The sequence below is a fragment of the Geotrypetes seraphini genome, chromosome 1 (genome assembly GCF_902459505.1).
Source record: "Geotrypetes seraphini chromosome 1, aGeoSer1.1, whole genome shotgun sequence".
Taxonomy (NCBI): Eukaryota; Metazoa; Chordata; class Amphibia; order Gymnophiona; family Dermophiidae; genus Geotrypetes; species Geotrypetes seraphini.
This window is the reverse complement of record NC_047084.1, coordinates 144028869-144050082: the sequence shown is the minus strand read 5'-3', so window position 1 is coordinate 144050082 and position 21214 is coordinate 144028869. Positions and strand designations below refer to the sequence as shown.

At 46.6% G+C, this 21214-nt stretch overlaps 1 protein-coding gene across 1 annotated transcript in view; it reads left to right on the top strand.

Moving 5' to 3' along the window:
• The window catches only part of SLC7A11 (solute carrier family 7 member 11), a 156575-nt gene that overhangs the window by 118765 nt on the left and 16596 nt on the right, over positions 1-21214 (top strand). Inside the window, exons 9-11 of the mRNA XM_033939248.1 lie at positions 2601-2697; positions 12081-12230; positions 17855-18032. Of these exons, the coding sequence (XP_033795139.1) occupies positions 2601-2697; positions 12081-12230; positions 17855-18032 (425 nt within the window). The remainder of the gene's footprint in view (positions 1-2600; positions 2698-12080; positions 12231-17854; positions 18033-21214) is intronic.

Genomic DNA, 21214 nt, shown 5'->3' with positions numbered 1-21214 from the left:
TCTAGCTTTGGTTTTCCCTCTGACGTCACTTCCTGGCCTTGTGACCCGGAAGTGATTTCAGAGGGGGAGCCATGCCAGCACGAGCAGCCGGCCAGAGAAGTTGCTCGCGCTAGTGAATATTTAAAGAGGTATGGGTGGAGGGAAGGTGTGAGCGTGGGAGGGTGGGGGGGGGGGGTGGAGAGATGCCGGAGCCCCCATCAAGATGCCCTCCCTTATTACACTACTGCCTGTACGTTATGTGCATCCCCACCATATCTTCGTGCTTAAACTAACATCAGCTCTATGGCCGGTGTAAGTACGGAAGCCCGCAAGGTAGGCGTGCCAATACAGGTTATGGTTCTGTTTTAGATAGATGCTTAGATTCTAGATCAGAATAGGTTCTTAGGCCCTGATTCTATAAACAGCGCCTAAAAGTTAGGTGAACAGGAACACGACGCCTGGCATCTATCAATTTTCAGTTAGGCGCCACTTATGAAATAGTGCCTGGTGGCACCAAAAATGGACTTGGGCATCAGTAGGCATCTGAATCTTAGTCGCCCCCTATTTACGCCAGGGTTTTCTTGGCTTAAATACCAGCGTCTGAGTCCATTTTAGGTACCTACGTGGAAAACACGCCCAAGATCCACCTGCCCTTAACCACTCCCACTTTCTTTGTTATGGCACATACCACCAAATTAATTTTTAATTAAGCTAATTATCAAGCCAATTAAGCTTGTTATTGGCACTGATAAAGCCTATTAAATGATTAAGTTAGGTGACTACCTATGTTCCTTCTAAGAGCACAAGAACAAATCACTCATGCATTCTAGGAGCGTCGCTCACAAAAAATACTTGCAAAATCTGGAAAATTGTTGGTTTTTAGAACTTGTCGCTCACATGAAAATTTTTTTTTTTTGTAAAAAAATTTTTTTTTTTGTAAAAAAAATTTTTTTGTTGCTCAGATGAAAAAAAAAATTTGCACACACCCAGCCAATCCTTAGAGGGAGCATTGGTGCCTAGATTGATTAGGCGCACCGATCTAGACGTCTAACTTCAGGCGCCTTTTATAAAATTTGGGCCTTATTGTGTGGTCATTGGGCAGCTATATGTATTCACCCATTTATGGAATTACCTCCTAAAAGAATTGCAGAGATTGTGGCCTCATAGAATTTCAATGACAAATCTGTCTTGAGAAGAGAGAATGACACGGGGACAAATTTGTCCCCCCGCAAGAACTCAATTTCCTTGTCCCGTCCCAGTGAGTTTTCCTGTAAGCTCTGCCTTAACCGCATAAGCCTTGAACACTTATGATTTTAAAGTGTTTGAGGCTTGTGCAGATGAGGACGCAGCTTAGGCATTGGTGAAATGAGGCATTATGACATCACAATCTGAGCTCTAGAATGTTGCTACTTAGGATTTTAAAGTGTTTGAGGCTGGTGCAGATGAGGACGGAGCTTAGGCATTGGTGGAATGAGGCATTATGACATCACAATCTGAGCTCTAGAATGTTGCTACTTAGGATTTTAAAGTGTTTGAGGCTTGCGCAGATGAGGACAGAGCTTACAGGAATGGGGCAGGGACAGGAAAAGAACTTGTGGGGACAGGACGGAAAAATGAGTCCCCACGAGGACGGAGAAACATTTGTCCCCGTGTCATTCTCTACTTGAGAATCAAAGTACCACCCAGGAGAAGCCATGGAAGTCAACAGAGTGTATTTCAAAAAAACTAGCCATGATGATCCAGGAAACCCCCGGTGTAGTGTTTTCATCAACGTATTTTCCAAAATTCAACATTCTTGCAGAGAAGTGGTAAACCCTGCACAGTGGCATAGCGAGGGTGAGTGGGACACAGGACTGTAGCACCCCCCCCCCCCGGCTACTTCCTGCCCCCTGCACCATGCATGTGTCCCCTTCCCTTTCCCGTAACTCTTTAATTTTTCCAGCATGAACTTGCTGCCCGCGTCGTATCAGCTCTCCCTCTGACGTCACTAGACGCAGAAGTTACGTCAGGGAGAGCCAACCCCAACGTGGGCAGCAATGTCATGATACTGCTCGTGCCGGGAAAATTAAAGAGGTACGAGAGGAGGGGGTGCACTCGCGCAGCAGGGGCTGTCGGGAAGGAGTGGAGGGACTTTGATGCTTGCTATTCTATCTAAGAAAAGGTTTTTTTCACCTGAAACTTGGTGCATGTACATAAGGAGGCCTAGCCCCTGATGAAACCAAGCGTGAAACGGTTGGGCAGACATTGGGCATGAAAGATAATGAGTGCCTTCCGTTCATAGCACTATAAGCACTTTATAATTTTATAGAGCCTGTTAAAAATAAATTAGAAATAAATTAAAAATTAATTTGCACACGTCACTTTACCAAGACCGATGATGAACATACCACCCCAGTAAGGGCACGAAAAATTAATAAGTAGCGCCTTGGGTGTTTGAGGTCTGGTAATTAAATCTACATGATATGAGTTTGTTCTCTATTATATGCAAGTTAGTTTCTTGAACAAATCTGAATTTTTTTCCTTCCTCGGTTGATTTGTATAACATTCTCTAACATAAAGTGCAGAAGTTTTCCTCTTGTAGACGCTGGATATGTAATTGTCCATTTCTCTCTGTTCCTCAGGATGTTCTATGTTGCATCCCGTGAAGGTCACCTTCCAGAGATCATTTCCATGATTCATGTCCACAAGCACACTCCTCTGCCTGCTGTCATCATTCTGGTAAATCACACTAACGCAGGTTCCCTGTGTCAAATGGGGTAATGTCAAGAAATAGTTTTTTCTCGGAAAGGATGGTGGAAGCCTGGAATACTCTCCCGTGGGAGACTGTGAAGGCAAAAATAGTGGCAGAACTCAAGAATGCATGGGATGAACACAGAGGAACACTATGTCGAAAAAGGGTGGAATCCAATTTAATAATTCATTAATTAGATTTGATTTCTATCCTGTCCTTCCGGGGGCTCAGAATGGGTTACAAGCTAACACTCACCGAAATTACATTGGACAGTACATTTGATGATACAATTTAATATAGTATTATACCATACAGTCACAAAAGGGCAAGGCTGGGTAGTATGGTAACTTGAGGACATTCATAGGGAATTTCTGGAGGGGCATTACAGAAGATTGGACAAGGGGGTCGCCAGCTGGTGGTTGTTGGGAGAGAGATCAGAGGGAACTGTTTGCGGTTGGACCTTTAGTTGAAGAGAAAGGCCTTCAGTGCTCTTCAGAAGGTCATCAATGAGTTCTGTGATCTGATTTGAGGGGGGAGTTGATTCCAAAGCTGTGGGATGAAGTGGCTGTAGGAGCGTTTGCAGGCGGTTTCCATCAGGAGAGATCTTCAGAACTGAGGGAACGGGTAGGGGCATACAGACGTAGCTTGGAGTTTATATAGGCTGGAGTGGTGGCGTGGAACCTTTTATTTGCTATTACAAGGGCCTTGAATGTACAGCGTTTGTTGATCGGTAGTCGGTGTTCTGTGCGGAGGGCTGGAGAGATTGGCTGATAGTTGAGGCTGGATAGGAGGCGGATCGCTGCGTTTTGGACTCGCTGGAGGTGCTTGAGTTCCATTAAATACGGCATTGCCATAATCCATCCTGGAGAGAACATAGGCGTAGAGGAGTTGAGTCAGGTCAATTAGAGCAAAACTTAAATGACCTCATAACTGGAGTGAAATTTGACAGCAGCCTTTGTGGTTTGAGAAGGAAGACCAATGTCAAGCAGGCTTCTTTGGTCTGGGTCCCGTAAATGGCAAAGACAGATCGGGATCAAGACTGGAGCGGTCTTCAATGGCAGCTCCAGTAGTTGGGAAGTAGGATCGATGCCGGGCAGTCTTCTATGGTCTGTGCTCCAAAATCGATAGGGAAAGACAGAGATAAAGTACAGTAGGGTTAAATCACGAAGAAGTGGAACCTGTACAGAGGGTCAGGTTTAACTCTGGCCACCTTGTTGGGAAGAATGGATAGACCGTGCAGGTCTTTGTCTGCCAACATTTACTTTGTTACTGTTTGGAGGGAAGTGGTGAAGGGCTCAGGTGGCAAGAGCTTTGATCGGAGAATCTCCGGGTACTGTTGGCTAATGCTCTTGGGCTTGTGCAGGGCTATCCACACTTAGCTGGTTCCACTAAATATTTTCCCTAACTGCTATAACTAAAACCGAAGATTTTGTGGGTGGCCTGGGGATGAAGCCAGCACTTAACGGCCTAAGTCAGGGGTCTGCAACCTTTAAGACATAAAGAGCCACTTGGACCCGTTTTCGAAAAGAAAAAAAAACTTGGAGCCGCAAAACCATTATAAAACAAATCTAACACTGCATATATTGTTTCTTATCTTAATGCTATATACAGGATCATTAAATTGAAAAAAAAATCATTTTTCCTACCTTTGCTATTTGGTGATTTCATGAGTCTCTGGTTGCACTTTCTTCTTCTGACTGTGCATCCAATCTTTCTTCCTTTCTTTCAGCCTCCTGTATGTTTCCTCTCCTCCAGACCTCATTCTCTCCCCCAACTTTTTCTTTCTGTCTCCCTGTTCCCCCTTCTTTCTGTCTCCGTGCCCTCCCCCAAGCCACTCGGTTTGCTGCCACCGCAATCGGGGAACAGCCCCCAAGCCACCGCCGTCCCAAGCTTTCCCTGCAGAAGTGTTGCGCTGACCAGCATTCTGCTCCCTGACGTCAATTCTGACGTAGGAGAGGAAGTTCCGGGCCAACAAGGCATTTCTCCTCATTCCATCCAGCCTGAGCCCCATCTCTCCTTGATCCAGCATTTCCCTTCTGTGTCTGTCAGAATTACCATTCCACCTATTTTCCAGCATCACCCTTCTTTGTGTCCATCTCACCTATATCCCTATCTCACCATTTTTTCAGAATCTTCATTTGTCTCTGTCCTTGTCTTTACCCCATGTTCACCATTTGCCCTTTCAATGTCTTTATCTCCCCCCCCACACACACTTTTTCAGTATTACTTCTGTCTCTATTTCACCTCCTCTTCATGTTCCCTCTGTATCTCTATCCTTATTCAGTAGGTCCTGCTTACTCTTTCTCTTCTTTGTGTCACTATCTCCATTTTCAGCTTTCCCCCCTTTTCCTTTGTTACTGCACCCTGTAGCTAGAATCTTTCCACCCTCCCTCCACTCCGGCCCAGCCCAGTATGAAATATTTCCTTTTGTTTCCCTCCCCTCTCTCTTTCTCTCTCTCTTCTCCTCCCTCACCCACGAGTCCTGCATCTGGCCCTCTCCCTTCTACCTGCACCTGGCAACACCCCCCTGCTCCGCGGCTCTCTTCAGCAACTCGTCAGCAGCAGTGATCAAGACAAGCTGCCGACATCGAGGCCTTCCCTCTACGAGTCCCGCCTTTGTGGAAAAAGGAAGTTGAAACAAGCGGGACTCGCACAGGGTAGGCCCCGACGTCAGAAGCTTGTGTCGATCGCTGCTGCTGAGTTGTCGAAGAGAGCCGCGGAGCAGGGGGTGTGGCCGGAAGCAGGTAGAAGGGAGAGGGCTGCTGGAAGAGGTAGAAGTTCCGGAGTATGACACCGACCCGGGCCAGGATGATTTCTTTTTCAGGCGTGCACCTTACAAGTCCAGCGTCGCGGCGGGAAATAGCCATGCTGAGCAGTGAGCTCAGCACTACACAGATGAGAGCCTTGCTTGCTGATTGGTCCGGCGGCACGGCTGGGCGGGGCCGCCGGACCAATCAGCAAGCAAGGCTTTCATCTGTGTATGTGCTGAGCTCACTGCTCAGCATGGCTATTTCCCGCCGCGACGCCGGACTTGTAAGCTGCATGCCTGCGTGACACACTACCGGAGCCGCAGCAAAGGTGGAAAAGAGCCGCATGCGGCTCTGGAGCCGCGGGTTGCCGACCCCCGGCCTAAGTTAACCGGATAAATTGGACCACATAAAATGGGGTCCTGTATCTCTTTGGTTTCGCTGAGAGGTTGAGTGCTGAATATCGCACATAATTGGATAAGGGATCGTTGGCTGCACCCAGTCATGAAGTGAGGGTAGGAGGTGCCTGGGGTGTTGGTGCACCCCCACGCCCTCCTCTCCGCTCCTCTCTCTCCTCCTGCACTACCACCCCCGCTCCTACTGTGCCCCCCACCCAACGCCACACTCGCGCTGTCCCTTCCCGCTGTCTAAATCTCAGCTTCTCCAGCCTGCTGATCGCACTGGCATTGGCTTTCCCTTTGATGTCACTTCCTGGTCCCGCGACCCGGAAGCGATTCCAGAGGGAGCTGGGCTGACGCGAGTAGCAGGCCAGAGCAGCTGCTTATGCTGGAGAAGATTTAAAGACGTATGTGGGGTGGGGGGGCAAGGAAGGGAGGGCATGAGTGTGGCATAGGGAGGCACGGAGAGGTGGCAATGCCCCCACCAAGATGGCATCCAGGGTAGTTCGCCCTCCCCCTTTACTATGCCACTGGCTGCACCAACCTGGACATTCAGGGCTCTTTTTACTAAGCTGCGTTAGGGCGGAATAGCACGCGCTACAATGCCGTGCACGCTAGACGCTAATGCCAGCATTGAGCTGGCGTTAGTTCTAGCGGCGTAGCGCAGGGTTAGCGTGCGCTAAAAACGCTAGCGCACCTTAGTAAAAGGAGCCCTCAGTGTCGGTGCCTGGACATGACCTGGCACTGGACAGCAGCGACTAAGAATAGCACTGACCGCCGACTGCCACTCGCTGAATATTCACCCCGCGATGTCCTAAGCTTGGGATTCTCAACTCAATCCTCGGGACAGTCCAGTTTTCAAGATCCCTGCAACGAATGTGCATGAGAGAAGCTTTGTTAGTCGGAAGCCCGACGTCCTAATGCCTTTGTACAGAACCATGGTGAGGCCTCATGTGGAGTACTGCGTACAATTCTGGAGGCCACATCACCGTAAAGATGTGCTGAGAGTCGAGTCGGTACAGTGAATGGCCACCAGGATGGTCTCGGGGCTCAAAGATCTATCATACGAAGAAAGGCTGAACGAATTGCGGCTATACTCTCTCGAAGAACGTAGGGAGAGAGAAGACATGATTGAGACGTTTAAGTATGTCACTGGTCGTATCAAGGTAGAAGATGATATTTTCCTTCTTAGGGGACCCTCGGCCACAAGAGGACACCCGCTGAAAATAAAGGGCGGGAAGTTTCATGGCGACACCAGGAAGTACTTCTTCACCGAAAGAGTGGTTGACAGCTGGAATAAGCTCCCAGTGCAGGTGATCGAGGCCAGCAGCGTGCCAGATTTTAAGAACAGATGGGATGCTCATGTCGGATCTCTACGAGGGAAAAGGTCATCAGAGAGCGATTAACTAGGGGGGTGGGTCAATGGAGTGGGCAGACTCGATGGGCCTTGGCCCCTTTCTGCCGTCACTTTCTATGTTTCTGTGAGATAAACCCACGTGCATTCCCTGAATTGTAGGCAGGTCCATGTCATGCATACTTATTCTGGGCATCCTGAACACATGACCGGGTCGGCGTGTCCTGAGCTCTAGCGTACCAAGGGCGGGGTCCACAGCACGTGGCAGTTGGCTCTACTAGTCTCGCCCCCCCCCCGACGTCAGTTTCCCGCACTGGGGCAGGGGACGGCTGGAGCTAATAACCGCGTGTATTCAGGTCGTAATCCCACTACCCCTCCACGCACCCATCCCTGCCTGGTGGAGGAGGGGTGCTCTACCCCAAGTGGCTGCCAAGCCACATACACCACCGGTCCTGAGGACTGGGTCGAAAACCCCTGTCCTAAGGGAATATTTAAGGCGGGGTTGCTAGTGCAGAGACTGAGGGTTTCTTCTGTTATTTCTGCCTTTTTTTTTAATTTTTGGAAAAGCACCGAAGGGTGATAGGGTTGCACTAGCCCTAAACCATTCTACTGCTTCCTCAGAGCTGCTGGCGATGCTATTTAATTTGGAAGCAGCACAGAAAATCATTTCTGTCGACGAGAAAGATGGAAGGGGGAGTAATCCCCAGGTTCTCTCTGAGAGATGCAAAGATATAACTTAACAACCGTCAGATTCACTTCATCGAAACTCCCTTTCAGTGCTTAAGAATCACCCAAATCCTCCTTTTAAGCCCCTTGCAAATTAAAAAACGGTAGGGGGGGAAAAAAAATGACAAAGCAGAGATGAGCTCCCCTATTTCATTTGTCGCGCACGTTTGCGGCAGAAAAGCACCGTTTGGAGTGAGGCTCCTTAAGAGAAATATTTGCTAAATGCAATCTTTCCGAGAGGCTATTACAGCCGGTGAAATGAATCTCAGACTCGCGAGGCGGTGGTAGAGAAGCAGCACTTTTCCCTGGGCTTTATCAGCCCGTCCTGCAAACCAGTTTCTATTTTAGCTGACACGTTGCTTTGGCGCAGAAGATTGACATGGGTTTAGAAATGCTCGTTGCTTGGAATATTTTTTTTTCTTAGACGTAAGCACCGAACGGAGCGCTCTGCTCTCCCCTAGCCCCGTTGACAGCCTCCCCAGTGGATGCGGAATGTATTCCTGGGCATGAACGTGGCCTTTGTTTAAAGTGGTGCTTTGGGCCTTGCAGCCTTTGATATGTGCAGAGATAGAGAGAAGCTTTAGATTTGTTTTTTAAAACTTTTTGCTAGCTGGCTCCTGTGACTTCCAGCACCTATAAATATATTATAGCCCTGTGCTGTGAGCGTGCATTTTGCTTGGTTTCTAGGGCTGGAAGTTCATCCTTTTGCATTTGGTAGGGTTGATGTTGCAATACTTATTGTAAGGATGAATCCTTAGGGAAGGGGTAAATCGCAGACCTCGCGGTTCTAAACCCGCACATCCTTAAAAATCTGAGGTCCGTGCCACTTTTAGACTCGGCATAGGTTATGGCTCTGACAGACCTCCGTGACACTTTAGCTCTGACGGATCCTAATGCTTTTCCCTCCCTATGCTGAGACTAAAAGTAGCACGGAACTCAGATTTTTAAGGATGTGCGGGTTTAGATCCGCGAGGTCCGTAAGGTCTGCGTTTTACCCCTTCCCGAATCCTTATCAGTCCAAGTTTATTTAAAGTTTGATATACCAACCATTGACAAGTATCTGGTCGGTGTACAATGCTAAAATTAGAGTTTAAAAAATAAAGATAAAAAATAAAATAGGGCAGTGTGTGGACAGGACAAGATCAAAAATAGACAAAATTGATACAGAAGGTAGTGGGGGAGGGGAAGATTCAAAATGACATCGAAGTTAAAATAAAAATTAAAGGGAGGTAAGAAGGGGACGGGAAAGAACAGATATATATTATGTCTTAAAAGATTTAGGGCTCCTTTTACTACACCGCGTTAGGGCATTAACGCGTAGAATAGTACGCGCTAAATTGCCACGCCCGCTAGACGCTAACGCCAGCATTGAGCTGGCGTTAGTTCTAGCCATGTAGCGCGGGTTTAGAGTGCTCTAAAATGCTGCATGCGCTAAAAACGCTAACGCAGCTTAGTAAAAGGAGCCTATAGTGGAAAAGAAAGGGGTGACGGCCACAAAAAAAACAAACCCCAAATACAAAAAGTGGGCAGAATGCGAGCAGGAGTCCAAAATCAAGCAACTTTATTAAATGGAATGAGGCAGTAAAATCCAGAGAGAATGGATATTTTAGGAACCCAACATGGGCCGTGTTTCGGTAACATATATCTTCCTCAGGAGTCCATATATCCTGTTCAGACCCATAGCCCCTCCCACTTCCACCCAGCCCCTCCCCCTCAACCTGTTCTCATCCTCAGGACTGTATCGGGTGGGAATGCGCGTGATATCACCGCGATGCGTGTGATATCGTCGCATTGCGACGGGGACGGGGAGAGGGACCTTGGGGTGATAGTGTCCGAAGATCTAAAGGCGAAAAAACAGTGTGACAAGGCAGAGGCTGCTACCAGAAGGATGCTGGGCTGTATAAAGAGAGGCGTAGCCAGTAGAAGGAAGAAGGTGTTGATGCCCCTATACAGGTCATTGGTAAGGCCCCACTTGGAATATTGTGTTCAGTTTTGGAGACCGTATCTGGCGAAGGACATAAGAAGACTTGAGGCGGTCCAGAGGAGGGCGACGAAAATGATAGGAATCTTGCGCCAGAAGACGTATGAGGAGAGACTGGAAGCCCTGAATATGTATACCCTAGAGGAAAGGAGAGAGGGGAGATATGATTCAGACGTTCAAATACTTGAAGGGTATTAACGTAGAACAAAATCTTTTCCAGAGAAAGGAAAATGGTAAAACCAGAGGACATAATTTGAGGTTGAGGGGTGGTAGATTCAAGAGCAATGTTAGGAAATTCTACTTTACGGAGAGGGTGGTGGATGCCTGGAATGCGCTCCCGAGAGGGGTGGTGGAGAGTAAAACTGTGACTGAGTTCAAAGAAGCGTGGGATGAACACAGAGGATTTAGAATCAGAAAATAATATTAAATATTGAACTAGGCCAGTTACTGGGCAGACTTGCACGGTCTGTGTCTGTGTATGGCCGTTTGGTGGGGGGTGGGCTGGGGAGGGCTTCAATGGCTGGGAGGGTGTAGATGGGATGGAGTAGGTTTTAACAGAGATTTTGGCAGTTGGAACCCAAGCACAGTAAAGCTTTGGATTCTTGCCCAGAAATAGATAAGAAGAAAAACTTAAAAAACTTAAATTGAATCAGGTTGGGCAGATTGGATGGACCATTCGGGTCTTTATCTGCCGTCATCTACTATGTTACTATGTTATATTGCATCCGCCCTCCCGACACGGTTCATTTAGGAAATTAGTTAAGACCTTCTTGTTTGATAGATTCATCGCCTAACTTTTGAGCATATTGTTGAATCTCTGTGCTTTTATGAAATTTCTGTATCTTGACGCAATTATTGTATTTTTACGCTTTTTATGAAATTGTACCATTCACTGATTGTCCATTCTTCTTTTTATGTAAACCGCCTAGAACAGTGGTCTCAAACACATGGCCCGGGGGCCACATGCGGCCCGCTAGGTACTATTTTGAGGCCCTCGGTATGTTTATCATAATCACAAAAGTAAAATAAAACAGTTTCTTGATCATATGTCTCTTTAGCTATAAATGACAATATTATTATTAAGACTTAGCCAAAAGGAAAGATTTATAAACTATAAAGAGTTTTACTTCATGCAAAATTGTCATTTCTTTAATAAGACATTAACTATTTATTTCTGAGGCCCTTCAAATACCTACAAATCCAAAATGTGGCCCTGCAAAGGGTTTGAGTGTTAGACCAGTGGCCTATAGGAAGAGGAGATGCAAATATTAAGAACCTTAGCCAATAGGGAGAGGAGGAGATAGTGGATGCTGTGGATGGGCCAATTGGCCTTTTTCTGCCATCATGTTACTATGTTTCTAACCATAAAGTTCTATGACATCACAATGCAGGTGTAAAGAGCCTTAGCCTATAGCAGTGGTCTCAAGCTCGCAGCCCGCCAGGTACTATTTTGAGGCCCTCGGTATGTTTATCATAATCACAAAAGTAAACTAAAACAGTTTCTTGATCATATGTCTCTTTAGCTATAAATGACAATATTATTATTAAGACTTAGCCAAAAGGAAAGATTTATCAACTATAAAGAGTTTTACCTCATGCAAAATTGTCATTTCTTTAATAAGACATTAACTATTTATTTCTGAGGCCCTCCAAGTACCGACAAATCCAAAATGCGGCCCTGCAAAGGGTTTGAGTTGGAGACCACTGGCCTAGAACTACTGATGTTGGCGGTGTAAAAAGAAGAAAATTATTATTGTTATTAAAACCCGGACAAGCTGTCCAGACGCCTGGACATGTCTGGTAACCCTAATTTTTTGTTGACCCTCCTCATTCTTAGAATCCTTTCCGACGGATAGACCTGTTCGAGGATCTAATTCCTAATTACGATTGTATTAGTTGCAGTGCTTGAGTTGATTAAAATTGTAGCCACGTTGCCTTGGTCTTTACTTAAATTACCGTATAGTCCTTGTATTTAAACTACTATATAGTCCTTGTATTGTCCAAATGTACTCCACTGTGAATGCTTGCTTGTAGACCGTTCTGAGCTACTGGGAGGACAGAATACAAATCTAAATAAATAAAATAATAAGTCCCAAAATGTGGACTATATGTTGACAATTTTCGTTAAGATAAATTTCTCTCTTTTTCCCTTTTTTTTTGGCAGTACCCTTTGACCATGATCATGCTTTTCACCGGCGATCTCTACGGTCTTCTGAATTTCCTCAGCTTTGCCCGTTGGCTGTTTATCGGGCTGGCGGTTGTGGGGCTCATTTACCTCAGATACAGGCGGCCCGAAATGCCTCGCCCTTTCAAGGTAATGACCAGTTCCCTGTTACTCAGATTTTAACAACCCAGGCACAATCGGCGGAGCAGAGCTGGTCAATATTCAGCGCGATTTAAGCGGCCAGAAACGGCGCAATTAGCCCAGGCTTCTCCAACCTTTCTCTTTCGGGAGCCACATGTTATATTTTGTAACACTCGCCGGGCGTCATATATGTTTCGTCATGTAGTGGCAAAATACAACAATGCATCGTCCACTCGCTAGCCTTTTATCCATTCTCTCTCGCTCATGTAACGCCCCCCCACCCCTAACCTTCACCCAGTTTCTTTTCCCTCACCTGGCTTCAGTTGCAGAAGAAACAGTTGGATTCCTGCTTTCCCCATCATGGCTTTGCTCTTTGAGGGTTCGAGCCACCCGGTGCTGGAAGTTTGGGTTGGTCTCCCGGTTTGAAGTCTCGTGAGACTTGAAACTGTGACATCAACCTGAACTTTTGATACTGCACAGCTCATGTTTACAGTCTGCTGAGTCATGGCAGGAAAGCGGGAATCCAGCTGTACGCGTAAGAATTTTCCAAGCTTCCAAGGGTTAATAAAAACAGTTGAGGGGCTGGGTTCTGGCCCTCGGGCCATAGATTGGACAAGCCTGGCTTAGCTGGTTAAATCTGACTAATAAGTATGAGGTAATTGGTTAGCTCACTCTCTCACACACTCTCACTCACACACACACTCTCCGAAGCAACTGTTGACCAGTTAGTCTAGTCCAGGGGTAGGAAATTCCGGTCCTCGAGAGCCGGAGCCAGGTCAGGTTTTCAGGATCTCCACCATGAATATGTATGCGATGGATTTGCATGCACTGCCTCCTAAAGATGCAAATCTATCTCATGCATATTTATTGTGAATATCCTAAAAACCTGACCTAGCTCCGGCTCTCGAGGACCGGAATTGCCTACCCCTGGTCTAGTCTAAGAACAATTTCAGGCAGTGTACTAGAAGCAATTAAAAGAACAGAGATGGTTATACTCTTGTACTCCAGGAAACAGTACAGCAGGAGAGGCCAGGGAGGAGTCCAGTCAGCCAAGCAAAACAGTCTTTAATCAAAATAGAGAATGATACGGCAGCAGAATTCTTCACCATCACCTGCGGATAACCGTGGGAAACCATCTTCGTGCCATTCTTTAAGGGGAGAGGAAAGAATCCGAGTATGAATGGGCTCAACCACTGACCCTCAAGCTTTGCTTTGAAGAATGCTGGTGTAGAAGGACTGAGGTTGAAATAGACACTAAAAAATAACATGGGATTATTTCCCGCGGTTATCCGCGGGGACGGGAATGGTGATGAATTTTGTCACCGTATCATTCTCTAATTCAGGGGTCCCCAGAGTCCCTCCTTGAGGGCCGAATCCAGTTGGGTTTTCAGGATTTCCACAATGAATATGCATTGAAAGCAGTGCATGCACATAGATCTCATGCATATTCATTGGGGAAATCCTGAAAACCCGACTGGATTCGGCCCTCAAGTAGGGACTTTGGGGACCCCTGCTCTAATTCAAAACATACAAGGACCAACAAGGATCCTAGTTTCGGCGTCCAAACGACGCCTTCCTCAGGGGACGCAACTTGAAAACTGGCGCGCCTGAGGAAAACACCGTTTGGATGCCGCAACTAGGATCCTTGTTGGTCCTTGTATGTTTTGAATAAAGACTGTTTTGCTTGGCTGACTTGGCTGACCGCCTCTCCTGCTGTACTATTTGTAGTCTTGAGGCAAGTTCTTTCTTCTTTACTTTCGCTGTCCTCCAGGAAACCCAGGTCCTGTGCGTGCCCTGTGAATTTGGGCCGCACTTTACGAAGAGTGTGATCCCGAGCTGCCAAGTCACCCAGTTCCAAGAGGGAGATTTTAGGCCAGTCCTGGGTTTCTGACAACCATAAGAACATAAGAAGTGCCTCTGCTGGGTCAGACCAGAGGTTCATCGTGCACAGCAGTCCGCTCGTGCGGCGGCCCAACAGGTCCAGGACCTGTGTAGTAGTCCTCTATCTATACCCCTGTATCCCCTTTTCCTTCAGAAAATTATCCAATTCCTTCTTAAACCCTAATACCGTACTCTGACCTATCACGCCCTGGTTCATTATGGGACCTGCAGCAACTGATTTCAGTGGGTAGAATCAGGATCTACAAATGCTACATGACTTGAAGATGTATGTTCAAAATCAGGCCTGGCCAAAAAAGTCTCCTTTCTGGAACTTTGTAACATGGCATCTCTGATCCCAGTAAGGGACTAGTGGGGGTGGGGGGGCGAATGTTTACCCTAAGCTTAAAACCTAGGTTGATGTGGTCCATCTGGAGTTCACAAATACTTTTGATATGGTCTCATACGAAAGATTTCTAATTGACAATTAGGAAGAATGTTCTTAAAAGGGGGAGGCATGGCAGAAGGAGGAAACCCAGCAGGCTTTAAACCGGGGATATCCGTCCTCGGCCCTTGAGGGCCACAATCCAGTCAAGTTGTCAGGATTTCCCCAATGAATATGCATGAGATCTATTTGCATGCCCTGCTGCCATTGAATGCAAACAGACTGCATACATAATCGGGTGAAAACAAGGGCTGAGGTTGGGCACCTCTGCTTTAAACCACGTCCCTGTTTAGGGCTACCAGATGTCCTCTTTGTAGAAGACTGTCCATGTTCATTCTGAATCTGTCTCCTTCCAACTTTTCCGAGGGCATTCGGAAAAGTTGGAAGGAGACAAATTCAGAACGAATGCTAGGAAGTTTTTCTTTACCCAGCGTGTGGTGGACACCTGGAATACGCTTCCAGAAGACGTAATAGGACAGAGTACGGTACTGGAGTTCAAGAAAGGATTGGACAATTTCCTGCTGGAAAAAGGGATAGAGGGGTATAGATAGAGGGCTACTGCACAGGTCCTGGACCTGTTGGGCCGCCGCGTGAGCGGACTGCTGGGCACGATGGACCTCGGGTCTGACCCAGTAGAGGCACTGCTTATGTTCTTATGTGTCTCGACGGGTTTTCTTTTTTTTTTTCTTCCAATTCTTTATTCATTTTTCCATCTTACAACAAGTGTACAATATTACATCAATTGAATCATATATATCACTAGAATGTCTTTTCCAATATCATCTTCAATACATACATTTAAGCCCCTTCCCCACCCTCCCTTTCCACAAATATTATCAATCAAACATATCTTACATATAATATATTCAAAAATATTGATTAAACCAATACCATAGCAATATATCCCCCCTTTCCATAATTATAATTATACTTTTAATGTAAAAAGGTGTCTAATCATTACAATATATTATCAATGGCCCCCAAATCTTTTTAAAATTATTATAATTTCCTTTTTGTATGGCAATTGCTCTTTCCATTTTGTATATATGGCACAAGGAATTCCACCATGGACGTCCCAAATAGAATTGTATCATATGATAGAGCTACTTGGTTTTCTAAGAAACAATTAACTTGAGACCAAATTGATTTTCAAAACCCGGCAGTTTGCCCAGTGGCGTAGCGGGGGCGCTGACCGCTTCTGAGTTCACTGGCTTAGTTTATGTCGGGGAAATGATTTTGTCAGCATCAAATAAGCGTGCGGGTGTTTTAAGGGTGCGTTTTTGTTTCTCTGCACGTTGAAAGCTTTTAGGCCCCCCCCCCCCACACACACTTTTTACCAAGCCACGGTAGGGTTTTCTACCATGGCCCGGAACGCGAAATGCTCTGATGCTGTTCCGCTACTGCGTTGACGCTCATAGGAATTCTACGAGGGTGGGGGCATTTATTTTATCTGGTTTTATATCCCGTTCTGCCCAATAAGCTCAAAACGGGTTATGGTTTTACATTCAAAGTGATACAATGTACCATTACATTAGAGGTCTGCAAGGGAACGGGGATCGTGGGAATCCCGTGGGTTCTGCGGCGGTCCCGCAGGAATCCCCCCTCTGGCCCACGGGACTCCCACAGGGACCCCCCCCCCTCTAGCCAATGGGACTCCCACGGGGATGGAAGGCTTTGGAAGCAGGGTTCGTCCATATAATATAGTGGACACGTCAGCCTTAGTAAAAGAGGGGGTTTATAAGTTAATTACCTGAACAGAAAACAAAAAAAGGGTTCCACCAAAGAGATTCCACAAGGAAAACAGCAGCACAAACACAAAAGAAACTGGAATTGATGATCCTAATTGCTGTTTTTTATGGGGACGGGCAGGGATGGAGGTAACTCCTTACGGGGACGGGTGGGGACGGAGAGGATCCTGACAGGGACGGGTGGGGACGGAGAGGATCTTGACAGGGACAGGTGGGATTTCTGTCCCCGTGCAACTCTCTACATTACATACATTATGAGATTACGAAATTACATAAGGATGTTCTTCAAATGCTGCATTGGGTGACAGGTTGTCCTGCATAGAGTATGACTTTAGCACTCCGGGTCATGGTAGAAACATCTACCACGGCTTAGTAGAAGAGGGGGTTAGTGATGCATGCATAAAATATAGGCCTTTTTGAGGTAATGTTATAATGGGGTGTTTAATTAAAGAGCCTTTTAAGATGGTTATATAAGGCATATTTTATAAAAGCAAATAAATGCCTACTTCTCTTTATAAAATAATAATGCAAGATGCAGGTACCGATATTTAGACCTGTTCTGGACTCATAGGGGCAAATTCTATAAACGGCGTCCCGATTGTAGGCGGCGGTAGGCGTCCTAGCACCGTCTAGCCAGCTAATTGGGACGCACGTTTAAAAACCATAAGAAGCCCGGAGGAGGGTCGCCTACATTGTAGGCGATTTTGGGAGCCTAGGGAGGCGCACAGGGACACCTAAGCTCGCCTAAGGCTAGGCGTGGTTTCACCTGGAAGTGGCCTTAGGTGAGCTTAGGTGGCCCAGGTGTCTCCATAGGGCCGTGATAGGCATCAGAAATGCACGCCAGCAAAATGCTGGCCTATATTTCAGACAGACGCGATTACTGATCCGATTGCGGCAAGGGAATCTCCCTTCTGTGATCAGATTAGTGGCTGCGGCAGGGAACGTGCCCCCACGCAAAGACTACCCTCCTGCCGGAAACCCCCCCACCACCTCCCGAGACACTGGCACTCTGAACACCCTCCAGCTTCCCGGACCCCTCCAAATACCTTATTGAGTTGGCCGGCCGGAGCCCGCTATAGAGATTCGGGGAGCTTGTTCCAAGCACGTGGCGCAGCAAGGCAGAAAGGACGGAGTTTGGGATTGGCAGAGGAAGAGAAGGGCACAGAAAGGAGGGACTTACCAGCTAAGCGGAGCTCACGGGGTGGAGGGGCGGGCGGGAAATCATAAGGGGAGATAAGTGAAGAGAGATAGTGAGGGGCAGCTGATTGGGTGAATTTGTTGTCAATAAGAGGAGTTTGAATTGTATTCGGAAACGGAGGGGAAGCCAATGACTTTAGGAGAGGGGTAACATGAGTATAGCGGATTTCCCGGAATATGAGTCGTGCAGCCGAACTCTGGACAGATTGGAGGCAAGCGAGACGGCTAGGCGGAAAGTAAAAACCCTTTTTGAAACTGATGCATCACCTCGTAAAGTGCTAAAATGAAATGAAAAGTTAAAATGTAATCGGAAAATAACCAGTTACCACGCAGTGGTGAAAATTGATTTTTGGGTTTTTTTGCAGGTGCCGTTGTTCATCCCCGCCTTGTTCTCTTTCACCTGCCTTTTGATGGTGGCCTTGTCACTCTTCTCAGATCCCTTCAGCACGGGGATCGGTTTTGCAATCACACTTACTGGGGTCCCCGCCTACTACCTCTTTGTGATCTGGGATAAGAAGCCTAAATGGTTCAGGAGGTTCTCAGGTAAGAAGGAGACTGCTAACATTTTACAGTGCTCCCCTGGTCATTCGTGGTCGGTGATTCGCGGTCCCAGTCATTCGCGGTATGTCCTGACCGCGAATGACCGGGCAGGAGAGGGCAGCCGGAGCGCCGGCGAGTGAAGGAAATCACTCGCGGTATGCTCCGCCTGCCTCTTCCTGCACTAAAGTCGGGCCTCACCAATCAGGAGCTGCGTGTCAACCCAGTAGCATGTTAAGCTAAGTATATAACTTATTTGAATATTTTTAAATAGAATAACCTCAAGGAAACTTCTAAAAAGATTACGGTTGATAAAAAAAAAAAAAAAGCTAAAAAGTTTACCTAAATAATTGCAAAAAATGAATGTGGACCAATGAGGAATAAAAACACCGGTATTCCCACCGATATTGAACATTACTAAGGGTGGAGGAGGTGTACCTGAGGCCACATTTTACAAGACTTGAAATATATGAGATCATGTTGAACAATTTGTAATTTTACGGAGAGGAATGTTGGATATTTTGGAGGTTGGGTAAAGTATTGGAGATTTGTGCCCTCTATCAGTAGCATGGAATATTGCTACTCCTTGGGTTTTGGCCAGATACTACTGACTTGGATTGGCCACCGTGAGGATGGGCTACTGGGCTTGATGGACCATTGGTCTGACCTAGTATGGCTATTCTTATCCTCTTACGTGAGCCAAGTATAGGACGGTGAAGCCATTGTAACATCACTGATGAAGTTGGCTCTGAGGCATTATGACATCATAATTTCAGCTCTGGAATGCTGCTCTCATTGAGTTCCGGAATCTTGCTATTCTTTGAGAAGCTGAAATATTGCTACCTTTAGACCTGGATTGGCCACCGTGAGAACGGGCTTGATGGACCTTTGGTTTGTCCCAGTATGGCTGTTCTTATCCTCTTACGTGAGCCAAGTAAGGACAATCAAGCTATTGTAACATCACTGTGGAATGAGGCATTATGACATCACAATCTCAGCTCTGGAATGTTGCTCTCATTGGGGTTCCGGAATCTTGCTCTTCTTTGAGATGCTGGAATGTTGCTACTCTTTGGGTTTTGGCCAGGTACTAGTGACCTGGATTGGCCACCATGAGAACGGGCTACTGGGCTTGATTGACCGTTGGTGTGACCCAGTAAAACTATTCATATGTTCTTATAAGTTATCTGGTTTATTATTATTGATCAATAAATAGAGCTGCAGCTATTTTTCCATATCCGAGTGTGTGTTGAATTCTTAGTTAAAGGGGCAATGGGTGAAGGGGTGGGGCTGGCTTAAGGGTGACAACTGGGACTACCCAGATCCCGCTGTTACAAGATCATAGTGTAAATGGTAGTTGGTTCCAGCAAGTACCTTGGGCAATGGAAGGAGTAAGTGAGTTTGCCCAGAGTCACAAGGAGCAGGCTGGGATCAAACTCACCACCTCAGGGTGCTGAGACAGCCGCTCAAACCACTAGGCCTCTGTCCGGGTTTTGAAAAGCTTTTCTCCACATCGCGTCGGGCATCAGATATCCTGCCCGACGAGAACAGGCAGTGAGGAGCAAGGCTGGGCGGGACTGGGCGAGCTTGGGGGCGGGTCTAGGGGGGGCGGGTCCAGATTTTCTAAATGGAAAATCCGGTAACCCTAACCATTCCCGTTTACAAGAAAGAAGCTTAGCAAGGTAAGAACCTAATCTTTCCTTCTCTCGCATAATGCACTCTCTTTAAGGAGAGTACGCCCTCTCTCGCACGGTGTGCAGTTTTTAAGAAGAGGGCGTTCATTCTCCTGCAGTTTCATTCATTCCTCGTGCTTACTGTAGACTGCAGTTGACCTCTAGCGCTCCTGTCACTTCTTTGCATACCGCAGCCAAGTTGATCTTTGCAAAAGGCAAGTCCGACCATGTCTCCCCACTCCTAGCCAAACTTCACTGGCTCCCAGTGATTTCTAGAATCCGTTTCAAATGCTCCTGCCTGGCTTTTAAGATCATTTATGGCATCCTTCCTCCCTTAATCCCACTATCTTATAACTCCTCGAGTCCTGAATCTACCAGGCCCGCCCAAAGGTATAAACTATCCTTCCCCTCTCTTTGCAGGCAAACTGGGAAAATCCCTTCTCTTCAGAATCACAGGTCTTTGGAACGACCTTACTACCCCGCTGCGGGACCTGGGCTCCCTCCAATTATTCCGCAAGCAACTGAAAACCTGGCTTTTCACTAAAATGTAATTCTATCCCCCCTTTACTCTTCTCTTCTATATATAAGTTCATGTAAATCTTTTATTTCCCTTCTCTTCCTATATTTTAAGTTCTTGTAAACCGCGCCGAGCTCCACAACATCCGTGGAGATGATGCGGTGTATAAACTTAAGGTTTAGTTTAGTTAGTTTGCGTGTTTATCCTACGTTCTCTTGAGTTTTGCCACCATTTCTCTCTCCACTACGTCCCCTGGGAGGCTATTCCACAAAGCAACTTCCCTACCCACGAAGAGATATTTTCCGATATTGTTCATTGCAGCCTCTCGCTCTCAAGCGTTCTTTCCTCCGACAAAGGCTTTGTTTCTTACACATTATTATGCCTTTGGGACATTATCATTTCCTTTTTTTAAAAAAAAATCTATTTATTAAATTTGTAATAGAAATACAGCAAAAATACAAAGCAAAGAACTAGCAAATCCCAAAACAATAACAGAACAACTGGGTTAAACAACCAAGCAAAATACATACTGTAGGTCTTCAGCTTATGACAAAAAAGACTCCGAGCTATCCCTCCACCCCCGAACCCCCCCTCCCTCCTCAACAACAAACCCCGCCCCCCAGGCCTGAGAACGAGAGAGACCAACCGTTACACAAGGGCTTCAGGTAACCGCAACAGGAGATGCTTCTTTCCAAGAAACATAAGTATTTTTTTTAAATTCAATTTTCTATACCGTTCTCCCAGGAGAGTTCAGAATGGTTTACATTAATATATTCAGGTACTCAAGCATTTTTCCCTGTCTGTCCCGTTGGGCTCACAATCTACCTAAAGTAGGCCAATGGCTCCTTTTACAAAGGCGCGCTAGCGGGTTTTAACGCACTCTAAAGTGCCGCACGCACTAGCCGCTCCCGCCTCCTTTTACGCGGGCGGTAATTTTTCGGCTGGCGCGCACCAATCTGGTGCGCGCGCTAAAAACGCTAGCGCACCTTCGTCAAAGGAGC